The sequence below is a fragment of the Phoca vitulina genome, unplaced genomic scaffold, assembly GCF_004348235.1.
Source record: "Phoca vitulina isolate PV1807 unplaced genomic scaffold, GSC_HSeal_1.0 scaffold40, whole genome shotgun sequence".
NCBI classification, from domain to species: domain Eukaryota; kingdom Metazoa; phylum Chordata; class Mammalia; order Carnivora; family Phocidae; genus Phoca; species Phoca vitulina.
In genome coordinates, this window is record NW_022589743.1 from 15179950 (window position 1) to 15199104 (window position 19155).

The 19155-nt window shown below is 42.8% G+C and overlaps 1 protein-coding gene across 9 annotated transcripts in view; it reads right to left on the minus strand.

The window, feature by feature from the left end:
• Positions 1–19155, minus strand: part of ACACA (acetyl-CoA carboxylase alpha) — a 279886-nt gene that overhangs the window by 21913 nt on the left and 238818 nt on the right. For all 9 annotated transcript variants that reach the window (XM_032428663.1, XM_032428660.1, XM_032428658.1 and 6 more), the window contains 5 exons: positions 16961–17057; positions 13609–13705; positions 12605–12740; positions 5614–5791; positions 3618–3730 (listed from right to left, as the gene is read on the minus strand). In XM_032428663.1, coding sequence (XP_032284554.1) covers positions 3618–3730; positions 5614–5791; positions 12605–12740; positions 13609–13705; positions 16961–17057 — 621 coding nt within the window. The remainder of the gene's footprint in view (positions 1–3617; positions 3731–5613; positions 5792–12604; positions 12741–13608; positions 13706–16960; positions 17058–19155) is intronic.

A 19155-nucleotide genomic window follows, 5' to 3' on the forward strand; every position in this document is an offset into this window, starting at 1 on the left:
GATAACATTTCACGAAGTGGCTCCTTTGCCTAAAGACTATTTGTGTTGAGGGAGAGGGATGGAGGGGAATTTATGATTGCTTCACACTTGGACTGGGCAGCTCTCACTCTCTCTTAACTGATTTGTCATCTCCCTCTGAGCACAAGACAAGGGTAAGGATCCAGGAGAAAAAGGTCAGGTCTTGGCGTCAAGAGGCCAGGCTAGGAAGGCCATCCTACCCCACAGCCACTCCCTGCTCCTGGCTCTCTGAGGAGGCAGAAGGATGTCAGGGAGACATGAAGAGGCCGTGGAGGGCTGGGGCTCTATTTCCAGAGAAGGAATTCAATTTCCTTAAGGCAGTCAGTCTGGTAGGATGTTATCTGTCCTGCACTGACTCTACCAAGCCTGTTCTGAGAATCTGGCAGTGCAGGACCATGGTATTTGGGCTCAGATCACATTCTTTCTCTCTTTACCTCTATCAGGAATCAATAGCTGTTTTCACGCTCGATGATAATCACGGAACTACAAACTAGTAATTCACCTTCTAACCAAACGAACTATATAAAATGACAAAAGGTCAGTTTTTAAAAATAAGAAACCTGAAAAAGATGAAGTTAGCTGTTCAGAAATTACTACTACTCATTATCCTTAGAGAATAAATCCTAATTACGTTTTTGAACAGTCAGTCAGTTGTGCACTGGTTTGTCTAAGTGATCTGACAGCGTGCTCCCCGGTGCAATCTGGGAAGAGATTGAGAACATAAGGGGACATCCACTCCTACAGGCTTTCTCCTAAATCAGATTTATTTCAGTGAAATTGGCTTTAGATAACAAAGGGAAAGAATTCCTGTTTAATTGTGATCAGGCTCAGTATTCAGCTGAGGTCAAATCTGGGGAAATCCTGAGAAAAGTACAACAGAGGGAACCGCAATTCCGTTCTGGGCTCTGGCGTCCATTATTTTGTGTCTTGGATGACTTAAGTCTTTTTTTGCCTTAATCTCTCAATCTGGAAAATGAGGTCATTTTCACCCACTTTGTGAAAAAGCATCTTGGCAGTCTTTGATTCTAGGCACTGATCGAGAAAGGAGCCAAAAGCCAAAGCAAACCCCAGAGGAGCTGAGTTCATAGCATGTCTTGTTACATCCCCACTGGCCTGTGACCCCACAAATACACTTGGTATGTATGATCTCCCTGAAAAACCGCAATTGCCTGAGGGACAAGACCACTTCTTCTATTTCTTTCGTATTTCTTTTCCTATACCATTTGTTCCAAAAGTAGACCTATGCCACAGAGATAACCAAATGTGGCTGTCTGCTTCTTCTGATTAATGTGGAAAGGAAATGACGCCAATCCCCATGCTTGAAAAATGCTTCATAGATTCAAAGCGAATGCACATTCACCTGATATTCATGGTGGCTAAGTGGGGGCGTTATCCCCACTTTTAGATGAAGAAGCTAACGTCTACAAACTAGTAATTAAAACAATTTACCTGCACGCAACCTAACCGAAACTTGTACATGATTATTTCTATTCTAGATCCACTCTCGTGTTCCCGACCTGCCCTGGGCCAGAGCCTGCTTCCCATTTAGCAGACTAAGGATTCTTTCTCTAGTGCCATTTTGGTCAAGGTTAAATAAATATAGTTTTCTTCAATGCGGAGAGGAAATTGATAATGAGATGATTTGTAACAAATGATTAAACGGCCATCACTTGGGAATCTCCTCCCTCTCCCCTTCCTGTATTTCAAAAGTTAAAAGGTGCTGGGTGAAGGTGGGAACGATATTACTTTCCTTCAAGAGAAAAAAGCTTCAGCCCCACACCCCTCACCATCCAGTGGTTCTGCAAACAGATGTCAGAGAGGATCCCTCTTTCTACCACCCAGTTACTCTGAAGGGATGATAACAGCCATTGGGGGGTTAAAAAGAGGCAGTGAACCCCCAGTTAATGAGTAGGAATTCAGCAGGCAGTGTAAGATAAATGGAGCTCTCTCTGCTTCTGCTAGAGTCAGCATGAACTGCGGCCCTGCGGCTTGTTTGTGGCAAATGGAGTGCGCGAAATATCAAAGGGCAGTGATCCAGAAGAAGACTGACTTTGACAAATTTTAAATTGGCCAGAAAGAAAACCAGCAAAAAAGAAAAAAAAAAAAAAAAAAAGGAAGAGAAAAAGAAAAAAAAAAGGAGAGAAAATTACACAATGCACTGTGTCCTGCAATTGTGGTACTGCTGCCTTTGTACAGAATTAGTGGTAAAAACAGCAGCGACGACTGCCTGATGCTGGGAGCAATTATGAGCCATCTAAGTGAGATGCTTATCAGTGGCTGAAGCTTTTAGAGCTCTCTCTCTATACAGTTGTGAGTAACTTGCTCTTGAGCTGCAGTTACTTTAATTAAAGTGTATAGTGTCGGTCAGAAGTAATTATCCTGTTTGGAGAAGAAAGAGAAAAATACCACCTCAACAATTCTGGGTGGCAATAGATTTTAGAAACAGCTTTGCCAATTCTTGTTGTATGTGTGCACTTCCCATAAAAGGATCAGGCCGAGATGGGCTAGAGTTATTGACGGTTGTTACCTGATGGCAAACAATGGGACGCACACAGGGTTTATTAGAACCCCAGTCACTGGGTTTGGCTCAGGGCTCCAAACTGCCAGGATGTGCAGTCTCTCGAGTGTAGACAAGCACTCGCAAGGTTGTGTCTCTAGATGGTGAGCATATAAAGAGTCCACAAATGGTGTTTTATTAATTAAGTTACTATTTGAAACATAAATGAACTAGCATCTCTCTTTTTTATGCCTTCCATTCATGAAGTTTCACTACCTTTTAAAGACAATCACTGTGTTCCTTTAGGAACACAAAACCAAAACAAACCAACAAATAAAAGAACCTCAAGCAATTATCCTCGCCAACATAGCAAGGGGGCTCGATGGGAGATCTGGGCAGAAAGATGTGTTTTAAACGGATCTGAAACTCATTCGGTCTCTGGACTCAACACAGGGCTCCCAGGGTTCAGTCCTATGTGCAAACTGCAGCACCTTCCAAAAGCTCCAAAAACAAATGAGCAACAGAGTAGTGGCTGGAAGCATCATGCTCAAATGTTCCCGGGCCTGGACAACTGCTGCCACGGCCTCTGTGTGGAAGCACACAGTGCACAGTCTTTACTTCTGTTTCTCTAGCTCAGGATGGCCCCAGAACACCACCTTGGGTAGGTCTCCAGCCTCTCTGTCCCGTGACACTGACTCTCACATTCCTCAGAAATGAGGCGGGCTTGTCCAAAGACACAGACAGAAACAGGACACTGAAGCCTGGCATGTTCTCTGCCTGATCAGCCTGCCCCCCAACAGCAACTTCTAGCTAATCATTCTTTACAAGGACACCCACAAGGCCAGAAAGATGGGCTTTGTGAATTATAAGAAAATACCAGAAGAAAACTTGGGTGACTTTTGCTTTTTTTAAGGTCCCACTTTCCCTCCTATTACATATACTATTTCATTCTACCAGGGCTCTTACCATATAGAGGATAGTAAATAAAGATTATCATGAATTTGATCAAATGCTTCAGTGCTTCCTCCCCTGGCCTATGAATGCACTCATTACAAATCAGCTGAATGGCTCATTGATTTGCCAGGAGGACAAGCAGACATACCCAATCGCTCAGCCAAGCGAATGTAGACGGGGTCCACCCGACGCATGGTTTTCACCAGATCCTTTCTGCGGAATTTGATTTCTACTGTCCCCTCTGGCTCCAGAACTGATCCCCTGGATCAGAGAGAAACAAAACAGAAATAGAGGCACTTTAAAGGAAGGAGACAACAGAATGAGGCTGGTTACAATTTGCAGACCAGGAAATAGCTTCATTATGGTTTTGGCCACCCATGGCTCACAGAAGTAACCCCAGGGAGGGAAGCAGGCATCAGAAAGTGTCTAAGTGGGGTGTGAAGGCCAGGCAAAAAGCAATTAAAATAATTCTCATTACCACCACGCCAGTCTACTTCCATCTCAAAAGAGGAATACAGATTCCACCATCTACAATGGTGCAATGAGGGGTCGACGCCGAGCGGTCCCACACACAGCCGTCAGTCGCTGGTGGGGCTCCCACACGCTAGGCCAGGCCAAGCAGGGGAGAAAACACTCTGCCTACTGCTATGGGGAGGTCTCAGTGTTATTTCTAGTTTCTAGTGCATACTAATGATGTTCTAGTACCAGGAACTTTACCCTGGACAACTTAAAAAACAACAGCCACGTTTTACATTAAAAAAAAATTGTAGCTAATACTTCCTATATACATGGCACTGTTCTAAGTGCTTACATATAAAGCTTCATAGCAATCCTATACCCAGTCTGCATCCCCTATGAGGGAAGGAACTATTATCCCCCATCTTGCCGATGAGGAAGCTAAGGTCCAGGGCATTAAGAGACTTGTCCAAGCCTAACAAGTGAAAGAGCTGCATCTGAAACCAGGTGGTCTTGTTCCACGGTCTGCAGAGGAATTGTCTGTGATCTGCTATCAGATCAGGGGCTAGATTTGGATTTAAAAATAATAAGTCCCTCAGTACAGACTGCTAGCCTACTGATTTTGCAATAAAACTACGGGGCTCTCCCAAGCAGCTGTTGAAGAAGGAAGCTAAAATCTTGGGGAAAGAGAGAAACAGGTGGGGCGCCTGTGTGGCTCAGTCATTAAGCGTCTGCCTTCAGCTCAGGTCATGATCTCAGGGTCCTGGGATGGAGCCCCGCATTGGACTCCCTGCTCAGCAGAAGCCTACTTCTCCCTCTCCCACTCCCCCTGCTTGTGTTCCCTCTCTCGCTGTGTCTCTATCAAATAAATAAATAGAATCTTTAAAAAAAAGAGAGAGAGAGAGAAACAGGTACTCTAGTAGAATGATCGGAGGCAGGAATTGGCATGGGCAATGTCAAGGAAACACAATGTGAAATTTACCTATTTTGGAAAGGGTTGAAAACAGGTTATGAAAGGAAGCTGCATGTGGTCTGTTTTACTTAAGTATTTTCAAGGACCACCTCCTGACAAAAGCCTGGGACATTCTCTTATGGTTCTCTGGGTGCCGTGAGCACGGTGTTCTCCAAGCCTCCCAGAATGCCAGAGTGAGCAGCTCCGGCTTGGAATCAGAGAATGCGGGGGCTGCTCAGTGACCTCAGTGACCAGCAGCTCGTCCCACAAACAAGCAGCAGCAGCTCAAGGAGAGTAAGACTGCTCCAGGTTCCTCGCCAGCCAGTGGCAGAGCTGGGTGAAGACCCTAGAACTCCACAGACTAAGAATTTAGTCCTTCCACTCCAACTCGCCTTGAGCTCCCTCTGTCACACGTCTAAGAAAGGGAGAGCGAACAGGCCTATCTGCACAACAATCGAGAGAATCCCTCCAAGTTTCTCCCAGTGCCTGGAATAGAGGACGGACTTCTTGGTACAAGAATGTGGGCTGGGGGGCCACACTGGGAAAGCCTGACTCCCACCTGCTTTCCTTCTCATCCTAGCAGACACTATCTAGAAAATCTCTTTTTCTGACCTGGGAGCCCTCTGGGAATAGACAGATTCAAATAAAGATCTCTTGGTTCTAATGTTCTCCAGGAGGAAACCAACAGCTAGCGCACCCCTAGAGACAGTGAATGGAAATAAAGAAGGAATGCTACCTGCTCTCTCGGTCAGCGTACATCTCCATGTGCCGGGGGTTGATGGTGGGATCGATCACAACCCAGGAGCCCCCCCGGAGCTCAGCCTGAGGAGGAATGTAGACCAGCACCGGCTGGGAGCACTCCCGTAAGCTATCCACGATGTAAGCACCGAACTTCAGCACTTGGTCGTACATATCTGTGGAGAAGGAGACAAATGAGAAATCATGAAACAGTGCTTCCAAATATTGTTCACATCATGGCACACACAGAAAATAACACACTGTGCCTCCACGAGGAGGCTGCTCCTACCAGAGGCGACAGGCCTGGGGGTTCAGCCACCCCGGGTCCTGTCCGGCCACCCTGAAGACTGAGAGGATGGGTATTTCCACCTGTATTCTGTTCAAGACTCCAGGGGATCTTCAAAAGCACAAGAGAAGTGTACGGTCTTTTACAAGACACAATGTGCAAGCCCTGTGGATTGCCTATCCATTTTATAGCCTTTCTGAATTGCTGGATTCAGGTCTCATCACATTAATTCACACTTGCTCTACAAATGCTGAGTATTTTTCATGTCAATATGTGATCTCTCTCACTACATTAAGTTTTCTGAAGGAAGGAACGATTCAAGCTCTTTTCAAGTCTTCTCGTGATACTTAGAATATGATAAGCTCTTAAAATGTGCAGCTAGTGGAAATGGAGCCTTCAAAAATTTTATCTTCAAAAACTGCATCTTTCCTCTTTGTATCCCCAGTGTCTTGTCCAGTGCCTCGAACACAGTTAGTGCACGGTAAGTGTCTGCTGAAGGAATGGATGAGCACATACACACTTTGGAAAGAACATAACCAGAAAGAACAACAAATTCTTTAACAGTTGCATTTTTATCAGGGCATCAATGAGAGAAAAAGCTTAAAATGCATATGTAGTTATTGGAAATATCACACAGCCACATAAAAAGAAGAGCTACCTCTTCATTTTGCTAAAGAGCACACTTTGTAATCCCCCCAAGGCCAGGAGCAGCCTGAAGAAAAGGTACCCTGGTGCATAAATAAAGTCCTTGGAAAGTAGGATCAGTTATTATTTGTTTCCCAACAATTTATGGACTTCTTCCCATCTCCTAGCTCCCTGAATTCTACACATGGCCAAAGTTTTAGGTTTATGATTCCAGATATTTAATGAGCACTTCAGTGGAACCACAATGGATCCTTTCTAAACACCAAATAACAGGTTCAACGGAGTTCAAACTTTCCTATCAAAGCAAGGATCTCAATTTGGAATAAATCAATTCTGGAAATCCAAAGCAAAGAAGCATTTTTCAGAAAGTTAAGAGCAAACCCAAATAGAAATTGCTTTCATTGTAGTTACTGGCAAATTAAACTGCCACCTTCTCCAAAGTAAAAATGGCTCTCTCTATACAAACCATCGGTGAGTACAGTTCACTGCAAAGTATATGCCTCTCTCCATTGCCGGGCCTGCCCACTCTGTGACAATTTCAGAAACTTCAAAAATTCAGAAGTTGCTCCAAGGAAGAACTCCCTACTCTATGAGGAATGTGTACAGTCACATACTCTGTATATATGATCAGAGCAAAGACATTTATTCCTTTGGGAGGAAAGCAAAGACCAAAAAAATTTACTGCTAATTACACAACTGCTGTATGAAGAGCAGGGAATAAAGGACTTTAAGCGCTTTACGCTAATTCTGTGGTTATGAAAATAATTGCTCAGTTCAAATTATTTTAACTAAATTAATTCTTTAGTGGGTATTTCAACTAGTGCTACATAATAAAATAATTGTGTAATTAGCAGTACATTTTTCAGTGCTGCCAAGAGTACAGTCTCAGTCTCTGAACAAGTAACAGAAAGGAGTGGCCCTCGGTGGTCTCGTGCGGAGAGAAGAAATGGAAGGTGGATAAAAGGAGAAAGCGAAACAGCAGAAAATAGCACACACAGTCATCCTATGTGAAAGAGGAAAAAGTAAGGTAGAGGTAAATGAAGAGAGTGTGTCACTTCTGTTTGTTAAAGATCTATCTATATTAAAATCTGCCCATACTACCTATGATGAACAGATCCAGCCCCCAGAAAGAAAGGAAGGACTGTATTTAAAATGTATGCCCACTTATTTAAGTTGTAAAAACTCAAGTTCATAGGATATGCAGTTTGTTTGGGAGGAAGCGGAGTGTGTGTGCAGTTTTTGAAATGAACTTTGGTCTCTCCTTTTCATCACCATGGCTAGTTTGCTGTGTACCACGGAGCATGATTTCATATATACACACACATATGAATCATTTAATCATCAGAAAACCATGTTCTTACATCCATGTTATAGGTGAGTAAATTGAGGTAGTTAAATAAGTGAATAAATGGCAGAGGTAAAATTCAAACGCAGATCCTTAGGGCTCTGAAGTCCGCTTTCTGTGACCTCGTTCTTACTGGGAGGAAAGAGCATGAGGCCAAGGTAACCTGCTTTCCAGCATCTGACACAATGGCTGAGTAAAGCAAAAACCAGAAAAGAGACTGGAATAAATGAAGATTTGTAAATTTTGCCTGGATTTTTTGTTATGTTCAGAAAAGTCAGAAATTGTACTGATGACACTACCAGCTATGTGAAGGGCTTGGATCTGACTGCCGAGCAATTATCTTCAGGCCCCATGACTGTGAGTAACGAAGGGGCATCAGGCTTCATTAAAGCTGACAAGCTTGGGACTGAAAACAATGCCTCCCTCTAACCTGCAACACCAACAGACCCACAATCCAACCATCAAAACACCCAAAAAGCAACAAAGGCTATTAAAATGTGAACGGACACACACAAAACAAACCGTACAAACAACATGCTCATGATGAATCACAGCAGCCCCAAACCACACATTCTGAAAGGCAGGTTGAAGCACCTGGCAACAGTCTGACATACATTTGTCTGAAATCCCTTCGTTTCTGAGACAGAGCAAAAGCACAGCCAAGAGTAGCAGGGGAGAGTGTACTCCCAAGGGTTTAGGCTAGACATCAGTCTAGGGAATTTTAAAGCTATGCATATGCTGACTGTCAATTCTCAGGCCATGAGAAAAGCAACTGAGAATGGAAAATACTGATAGGTTCTTCAGTGGAAAGGCGGGGGCTTGGCACTTCCTAAGCACCGTGAGCAAAGCACATCTGCATATGATCACACAGCCTTTCCAGTGTGTTCTCAGCATCCAGGCACCAACCCTGCCTAGGGCCTTCATTGTTACACAACATGGATAAACTGTGGCAGCCACGGTGCAGGGTGGTAGGGTGTTTCCACAGGGCCCCATTCTCTTGAAACTGGAATAGATCCTACTGGCTTGGGGCGAGATTATCTGTTAGAAGCTGAAGGTAAACATTGGACATACACAAGCTGCATATACATAATGTGTCTCATCAGTTCATTAGGGCCGGCTGACACAGTATTTCGACAACCAAGTAATCAGAGACTTTAAAATAGACTTTCATTCCAGTTAAAGTTTCCAATAAATGTTTTTTTATTGTTATTTATAACCTGTCCCAGGAAAAAATAATAAGTATAACATGAAAAGCCAACTGAGAGTGACCTGGTAGCACCAGCAGTAAAGGCAGCTTAGTATCACTGGGATTTGCATCCTATCAAGCTATTCATGCTGAGGCTGGGACCCTGGTGCTAATTTCTAGTAAATTTCACGCTTGATGTCTCCCTGTTGTGGGTCATTGCCGGTTCGTCTAAATAAACTGCTTCCAAATGGCTCTTCCATCTAAATATTCAGCCAGTTTTTATAATTTAATTTTGCATTATGCTGAATAGCCTTCCGGCCAGATAGAACTCACTGGGAAAAAAGCACCAATACCATCTTGACATACTTTTATTTATTTATTTATATTTTTACTGCTCGAATTAGACCTCCTAGGCTGACTAGTAAAGAGTTTTTTTTTTTCCCTCCACTAATGTCAATTTTCAGCATAGCAAGAGCTGTCTCTAATCTTTTCCTACTCATTACACACAATTTTGGAGTCATTTTACCCACAGTGCAGTCGGCTCCTGGCTGTGTGTTTGTGTGCACTGAGGGATGGCATAATTGTTTATTTTCCCTCCCTGCATAATCCCCAGCCAGTACTGAAACCAAAACTGCAAACATCTCCCCAAGGGATATGGAATGACTCTCAGCTTAGGTCCCTTTACATGAGATAATATGTAGAAAACATCCTGACCTGTATGTAAATATGAAAGGCGATGTTCTTCCCTCTATGTTCACACTGATCTCTATCTTCCCTAAAGCTTATTTACCTTAAGTGACGTGTGAACGGATGCAGCAGCACCAAAATTCAGAAGGCAGAACTGGCCCTGGTCTGTGTCAGGCCAGTAACTCATTTTTGACCAAGGGCAGGGGCAAGGGGGATGGGGGAAATTATTGTTTAATGAGTACAGATTTTATGTCAGGGATGATGAAAAGGTTTGGGGTATATTTAGTGCTGACGGTTACATAACGCTGTGTATACATTTAATGCCACTGAATTGTACACTTACAGATGGTTAAAATGATAAATATTATGTGTATTTTGCTGCAATAAAAAAATATACAACTCCTATCTGAACTCTTGAAATTTCTTGTCATAATAACCAAGGACAACTTCAAAGCAGAGGGCAGGTAGGTGGCTAATAACTTTCTCAGGAATCTACACAGTTTATTCTAGAGATGTTCTAGTAGAGCTGGCTTGGTCCTAGGCTCTAAACTCACCCAACTGTGCTACAGGAAGCCAGACAGATCTGCGCTCCTCTCCCAGCTCTGTCATTTTTTTAGCTAAATGATCTTGGGAAATTTACTTAACCTAAGTCTCAATGTGTATAAAACACCGATAAATAATATAGCCTACCCCTTAGAAGTGCTTGTTGTGATGATTATGTACGATGACGCATGTAAAATGGTTAGCACGGTTTCTGGTGAAAGGAGCTCAACAAATCTTAATTGTTGTTCTTACTGTTACACGGCTAGCAGCCAATCTGGGCCTGAGCCAGAACATGCAGCAGAGTTGAAGCTTTTCCTACAAGCAGCAAACTCCTGAACTCTGAACTCCTCAGGACAAATGAGCCAGGCTGGCTTACTCCTAAGTAATGTCAGGAAGAGTGAATTCTCAACGGCCCCTGGGGAGAGAGGTAACTAAGGAGTACTGGCACTGCCTTATCTAAGTCTTAATGTAAATCTTTTTGTTGTTGTTGTTGTTGTTCTTTGTTTTTTTTTTTTTTTAAGATTTTACTTATTTATTTGAGAGCAGAGCGAGAGAGAGAGAAAGAGAGAAAGAGAGAGCTCAAGTTGGGGGAAGGGGCAGCGAGAGAGGGAGAAGCAGACTCCCTGCTGAGCGGGAAGCCCAATAAGGGGCTCCATCCCTCCTGGGATCATGACCTGAGCCGAAGGCAGCCGCTTAACTGAGTCACCCAGGTGCGCCATCTTAATGTAAATCTTACAGCCAAGAAATCTGGGATCAAGTGAAACTGGATGCTAAATAAACCTCAAACATATGAATGAAAGGGCTTTCAGGCTCCTCCCCCAGAAAAAACCACTTCAGTATAGTATCATACTCTTTTGAACACTGTAGTATTTTGTTCAAGACATTTTTCTTGACTCCTTGAGGCAATGTCTGTCTCTGATTCAGTTTTGTTTTCTCAGAAGTAGCTAGCAGAATTCCTTGCACATAGGAACTCAATAAAAACGTGCAGGATTGACTTGTTTAACCTATACTTTCAACATCGCACGGCATTTTCACTGATTTAGTCTCTTCGTCATAAAATAATTCACCTGAGAGTCTATAAAAGTATACAAACATTAATTTGCATGTACAGTCCAAGTCTCCCCCAAGAAAAGTGCAAAATGTGGTAGTTCTCCAGCAAATATGGGCAAAGGGGAACTTTACAGCTTAAAAAAAGAAAAGAAAAACCAGCCTAGTCTTCCATATTTCACCAAGGAAGCCTGGCCGTCCAGGGCTCTTCTGAGCCAGGTTAAGGGAAAGTTGTTGGCACGGGGCTCTAATCTCTCTTCACACACAGCTGATAATCTATAAAAGGGTAACTGTCTCAGGCTTTTCCTCCCTCAGAGGGAGAGATGCTCCTGCCCCAAGCTATTTCTGGGTTCACTGTTTCACATTTATATGTCCTTCTCTCTCACCACTCTACTCCAGCATTGTCAACTCCTCCCTCCTTCCATTCCCCTAACTCATTCTACTACTTCAGAACCCTGAGTTCTCCCCCAGTGAACAAAGTTGACTTTGACCAGTGTATTCATCCCCTCCTGGTAAGGAGTCTCTGGTCTCAGCATGGCCACGAATCTCTGGTCATTGGAGAGAGAACTTCGCTGCTATAAGAGGGAGAACGAGTTTCCTTTGGCTCTCTTGAACCATCCATGGTGGCTCTGCACAGGGAGGATTCTCAGTAAATGGTGATACTAGCTGCCTACATCACTAAGCGATTCCCATAGCACAGAACGGAGCCTGTATAATAATGGCCTGATACGCTGGAGCCACGGGCCCACCAGGGCTGTTGTTGGATAATAATAAAATACACCACAAATTACCACAAAGAACAGCTTCTGATACAGAATTTGTTGGTTTTCTTCTGGTGAAGGCTAATTTCGGTATCTACCTCAGGCATGATAGAGCGTTTGAGCATAGCATCCACAGAGAATATGCCCAGAAAAGAGAGACAGAGGATAGCTAGCACAATCACAATTCCCCGGGACCATCAGAACAGTCTATCATTCACCTATGAAAGCCAGATCCACAACAGCAGCCCATCTAGATCACACTAGTAGACTATTCTGAAATTTTGTACAGAATTGAAAACCACACAGTATTTTTCCACTCAAGTTGCAACTCAGAAGATATATTTCAGAGAAAGTATAATCCCCAAAAAGCTTAGGGTGACGGACTGTAAGGCTACCCATTGGTTCTGCCCCGTATAAACCCTCCCTCCCTGTGCTGTAAAGTTCTGGGGAAACAGTTACGCCCCCCCAGCCCAGAGCCAGGCCAGTCACCTTTCATCCCACCAGAGAAGCCTCTCCAGTTCGCAAAGACCATCAGAGGCAGCCCTTCACGGTTGAAGTCCTTGATAGCCTGATAGGTCTTAAATGCAGAGTCTGGGAACCAAACCTGGCCAGCCTGCTGGATTATCTATTGGGGAAAGTCAAAAAGGAAGACACAGTTAACAACAGAGTTTGAGGGGGAATTTCTGCAAGGTGAACAAGGTTTTACTTGTTTACTTTAAAAACTCAAACCAAACAAACAAAAACTGTTGTTGTTCATCAAGAGGATCATCTTTGAATTCAAAAAGAAGAAAGGATCCTGGATCTTTGACTTTGTTAAATATTCCTAAGTCCTGATTACACCACCACTCCTCAGTCAGAAGGAGGAAACCTTACTGCTTCTAATGGAAGAATGCCGTCTTGGGAATGAATCCTCACTATAGGCTTCCTGAAGGCAATTTTAAGCCACTCGACTACACTAGTCCTCACAACAAGCCAACTGTACATAGTTCCCAGTCCTCTCTCTGTGCTTAGTACAAGCTTTCTCTGTACTATGGTTGGTCAACAGACACTTGATGTGACACTGATGAGTAACCTCTTCCCTGGCCTCTCCCACCCCTCATTTTCTGACTCTTGTCCGGATGTGAAAATATAATCTACCCTTTTAAAACAAAGGTGAGTGGTGGTGTTCACATTTGCCATTAGGGCAGACTTCTTCTTAATTCTAGTAATAGCTCATCCATGTATGTGTTCAGAGAATCTGGGACCAAAGAGCCCTCAGCTGCCTTTCTGTAAGACCACCTCCCCAACGAACATAGACCGTTCTCTACTAGCATCAACAAGACCACTCTAAAGGCCTGAGTAATTTTTCAATTAGAATTTAGCTTGTAGTCCATTTAGAGTCATCTTAAAAGTGAGCACATGATGGTTGGCAATGCCCCCAGTATTTCTACAGGTTCTGCAGAAGGGAAAGCCAGCTCTGAGCACAAGAGCACAGGGTACTCGAGGTTACTAACCTTGGCTTCAGAATCCAGGTTTGCAGGATCGGCTGGGATACTTAGTTCCACTGTTCGGGTTTCTACGGCAACTACCCCCACAGGTATTCCTCCTAGCCTGATAAAAATGAGCCAAAGAAGAACGCAATGTATGTAAATAGTACAGTTAGTCATTTCTTTTCCAGCCCCATATCAAAAGATTGTGGAGTGTGTGTGTGGAGGGGGGGCTGGAAACTGCAAATACAGAGAACAGGGGGAAATCTGACTCTTCTAGGGGTAGAAGACTGCTCTCAGAATCACTCCTGTTCTCTACCACATTCAAACCAAGGGTTGTACTAGGCGAGCCTCAGCAGTTAGACCCAACAACAGTCTAGATGTGTGTGTGCACACATAGGCACGCACGCACACACCTTTTTCTGTGGATGCCAAATGAAATTTCTCAGCTCACTCTAGAGCATGTCTTTGGTGAAGACAGAGGGAAAAGGTCTGAAAGGGAGGAGGCACCTGAAATTTACACTGGGCAATACAATGAATCCCATATACCCAATACCTATCTTCAATAATCAACCCCTGGCCAGTCTTGTTTCATCTTCATTTCTATCTAGTTTCTCCTCCATGAGTCCCATGTTACTTTGAAGCAAATATTAAATGCATAATTTTGTCTATAAATATTTCAGTATCTGAAAGATAAAGACCACTATACTATTACCACAACAATAGTTTTATTTTAATAAAAAGTCCAGAGTATTTTTTGGGGGGGGTGGGATGTGCAGGTGTGTTATGGAAATGATGAAAAATACGTGCCAAGGGTACAGAGGTGGTTAAATAAGCCCTGAACTTTCTCTTTCACTGGAAAAGAGCAGTGGCACAGGGATAACTTGCAGCCATTACTCTTGGTGAAATAGGCGATCTATATTGAAAGTATGCATTTCATCTCCAACATATGTTAATTTAAAAAAACTCTTCAGGAGCTCAAAGCCTCTGCATCTAGGCTGCATGATACCCTCTCAACTTCGTCCTCCAAAGATGTCCTGGTAAAAATCAGGAAGAAAGAGAGGGTGAGTGAAAGTGGGGGGAGGGGTGGCAGCTGCTGCAGGTACAGGATGAGTCCTTACTCTGGAAAATGTGATTCAATCTTCACTTTCTCAGCTGCATGCCTTGGGGCCGAGGCTGGGATGGGTTATAGTCTCTCATTCCCCCAGCATCTCCATAACAAACTTTTCCATGAAGGATGGTCTTTGGTTGTTACAGTGGCTACTGAAAATGGATTCTTGTCATCACAAGAGGCCTGACAGGGACCTGAGTGGGGACCACCCACCCCCTTGTCACTTGCCTGCACTGAATCAGAATCAAAAGCCCTCTAGACAACCAGACAACGAGCAGGAGGTACACAGGAGGGTTTAGAAATATTTCTGTTCACAATGATTAACAATCCAACTGGAAACTTGTAATTGCAAAAGCCACCCTAAATCGGTAACTTATAACTTATATATTAGGGCCCATGTGACCTAATAAAGAACATCTTTATCCGAGTATTACAGTTATTTATTGAACTTGAAAACAGCTCAGAACAACTTCTGTTTTCTATTATACTTCATATAAATTTTATCAGGCTAGCACATGAAGATGCTACATCTTGTTTTATAGTGTGTCCCTGGACAAGGTGCCATGGAATAATAAAAGACAATTTACAGCCAATAGCACACATATTCCAAACATACATACCAAAGATGAGTTTTGGCAGCACTTACAGTAACAATCCCAGAAGAATACATTTATATTTATTTCTCGAAATGCCATTGCTTTTGAAAGAAGCTAGCTCCATTTGTGTTTTATATACTTGTGAGCATGTGTATGTGTTTGGAGAAAGAAGCCCAGAACTCATCAGATGGAAAGAAAGGAAGAAGTCAGAGTGAGTGTTGCAATAAACAATGGCAGAGCTAACTAAAGCCAAGCTTGACTGATCTTGCTCACAGAACAATCCCTTTTCTTCCAATCATAAGTGTAAAGCATTATTCTCTTGTTTCCCGTGGGAGGATCTTAAAGACCTTAACAAAGGTTTCGCTTTCTGAGGCTTAAAGCCTGTCATGTTTTTAACAGACAGGAAGACTGAAGCAGCATAGGTAACAGACAAATTTTCAGAAAAGTTGGTCTGAGTGTGATGTGAGGCCCTCCATAACAAACCGATAGATCCTGGGTAGGAAGGCTCTCTCTCTAATGCATCCCCCAGTAGGAATTTTACCAGGCACAAAGAATAGTTCTCACTGGGCCCCAGAAGCCTGTGGTGAGGGTAGAAGACCTGAGATGTGAGAGAAAATGGGAGCTAGCCCCTGTGAGTTTCAGTCTGGGCTGACTCCAGGCCTGACTCTTATTCAGTGTCACAGTGGAAGATCGTGTCTGTTGGATTTGCCATCTGATGGCTCCTCGTCACTGGCAGCATGAGACATGCTGACCTCCTGTACTGAGAGAACCACAAAGCCTAGAATTATTTTCAAGGCTAGAATCTAAATCTCAACCCAATGTGGCATGTTTGAGAATCTTGAGCAGGTGCCACTTTTCACCAAGATAAGGAAAACTGATTGCCCCCGAGAGGAAGGTGAGCTCCAGATGTGGGTCCCTAAGGCAGCATGTCTCTGCAGTGCAGAACGAGATTAAGATCAGCCTTGGCAGGTGCTTGTTATAGTGAGCGCTACAGATTATTTCGTGCAGAGCTTGCTGTTGAGTGAAGCACTTCTTAGAGTGGGTATTAAAATTTAATAGAAACTTCAATTTCCCATTTGAAAAATATAGGTAGCCCGGCAAATCTATTCCAGTTTATTTTACTCATTCCTGTTTCAGGTAAACTTTTTTCTTTGCAATTCAAAGCTGATGATAAGCCAATATCGTGCATTTGTTATACTTAAATAATCTTGATGCCAGGAAGGAACTTCTTCTAGGTTACATAGATCTTTGGGGTTACATGGCAAAGTAGATGAGTCTGATTCATTTGTCACCTACTTCGGGAAGAAAATGGTCTTTGGGGAAGGGGAAGGTCACTGGTGGGCTACGGCTATTGTATTTGGGCTTTACAGCCCTCAAAGAGCTTTTCTTTCAGTATTATAGAAAGGAAATGTCAAAACCAGACTTCAGATTAAACGCATCGTTGGAGAGACACAGTAAATGACTACTGGGAACCAGTGCTCTAGTTATGCTGCCATGGGCATGACTATAATCCAATATTCTTAGAAAGTTTAGACAAAGAGAGCATTATTGGTAAAACAAAACAAAATAACCCCAAACCACCCCACCCCCCAAAATCTCTATAGCCCTGGCCCTTTCCTTTCTCATTTTTAGTTGGGAGGAAGAAGAGCTTCCAAAACAAAAGAGCTCTTACCTGGCTCTGCCAACCACCACAGTCTGTGCCCAAGGTTGCATGATCTCTGAGAAAGATCCATAGTCAAAAAATCCACTCAACCACTGACCTTTCTGGGCTACAGAAGGGAAAGAAAGAGAACAAAGAGAGAATAAAGACCATCAATCCATTGAAAATGCACTGGAATTGGCAAATTTAAGGTTGGATTTGCGGGATTGTTTTGGGGAGTTTGTTGTTGTTTTTAACCATATTATAATAGATGCACGCATTAGGCAGCTGAATGCTCATCTGCCTTCAGACATCATCTCCTATTTCATTTGCTAGTCTGCATAAAAAGAATCATTTATCAGCAAAAGCATCATTTATTGTTAAACGATGGGGTTCAGCTAGCAGAGAGTTTGCATGCTTTTAAATAAATAACTTGGCTTTTTTCAAAACACTACAAACATTTGTCAAAAGGCAGCCAAGTCATTGAAGTGTTTTCAAAATGTCTATTTCTATTTTAAAACTTAGCTTACAATTTGTTTGATTCCACTGACTTTTTTTAATGGAAAGCTGAAGACACCAATGATAAGTACTAATGACCAGATGAGGACCCAAATTTGGGGAAAAGAAAAGGGACTTGGCTTCTCTGCTAGAAAAGCAACAAGATACATCCACTTTACTTACAGCTCAGAAAGTATAATCTTTCTACAAGAAAGGGCCATGCCCATATACTCTTAACACATAGCAAAAATATAATGGTTAAGATGCACACACTTAATGTCATTAACCTCCCCTGCACACAGAATTTCCTTCACTGGCAAGACAGGTAACTTTTGACATCTTAGGTTAAGAAAAAAACTTTTGTTCCACAGGTATCCGTGTTTGACCAAGGCCCCATAAAAGCTTCTGCAAATAACTGTTTCCTAGCTTGCCCCTCAGCTCACGGTTTCTCAGTGATCCTTCTAATTTGAACATGGCCCTCCGCCCCCTAAAAACCCAAGTCCAAAACCAATTAAAAGTGGAGATCCGAGCAAGCTAACCTCTGCTGACTTAAACAGGATGGAGAGTGTTTTATCAAGACTAAATTTGTAATTACTGTGTTCTACATTCCTTGCCTCTATGGCCCCAGTGTAAAATGTGATCATCCATTTCAAAATTATCTCTCTATCGTGAGCCCAAAGCCGATCGTTTAGATTCTGGTCTCGTGTTGGGCGTCAGTTTGAAGAATATCACAGCACTATCTCCTCTAATAAATGACTTTAACTTTTCACCTAGAAGATATCTGCTTTAACTTATCACAGGGAATCATCTGCTTTCTTTAACGCTTCCACTAAATTAAAATCTGAAGTCACTCGATTTGGGAGCGAGTGTTAGCTGCACATAGACAGCAGGATGAATTACTAGGGAGTCAATGAAAAAATATTATCCAAAAAACAGAAAACTTGGTTTATCACAAATTTCATTTTATTCTGTGGGTCGCATTAATAATAGCCAGGATAATGCCCCACTTACATACACACACATCTGTTCACCCCATGAAAGAGGGCTCAAATTTTGATGAAGGTTCTAAATCAAACTTCTAAGTGCATCAGGATACTGAAATTTTAACCTCATATGCTTGGATCATTTTAGGATTCTTACTTCAGTAACAATGATTTGGAACAACAGAATTCATCAAAATGGAAAGACTTTCTTCTTTAAAAACCCTCCTGGCTATTTATGTTGATTGGGGGAGGGGACTCACTGGTGGGCTATGGCTAGCGTAGGTAGGCTTCACCCCCCAATCCCCCAAAGAGCAGGCTGTGTTCAGTTCAGATGCAGAACTTAGAAGCCAGCTAAGATGCAACCCCCTCCTCCCCACATGATTCCCAGGAGGACTCATGGAGTCTTGTTCTGAATTCTCCCAGAAAAGTCCTGGATTTTAAGGCTGACAGATATCTTAGGTTCATAGTTCTTATCATAATCATGGTATACAAATGAGAGGTAGGGAGATTACTATGGTGATTTTTCTGCTATGTAAGAAAAACTAGTTTTATTAAGAGCAACAAGAAAAGGCATTGAAGACAACAGGTAAAATTTTAAATTAAAATTCCTCTGGTGATTTTTCTATACAATCTATAGTTGGGCTGCAGATTTAGCCCTAATTTCTAAGTAATAGCTGTGTGACCTTGCACAAATCACTTAACTTCTCTGAGCTTGTAAAGTGGTAATTTCTTTTCATCTCTGAGAAG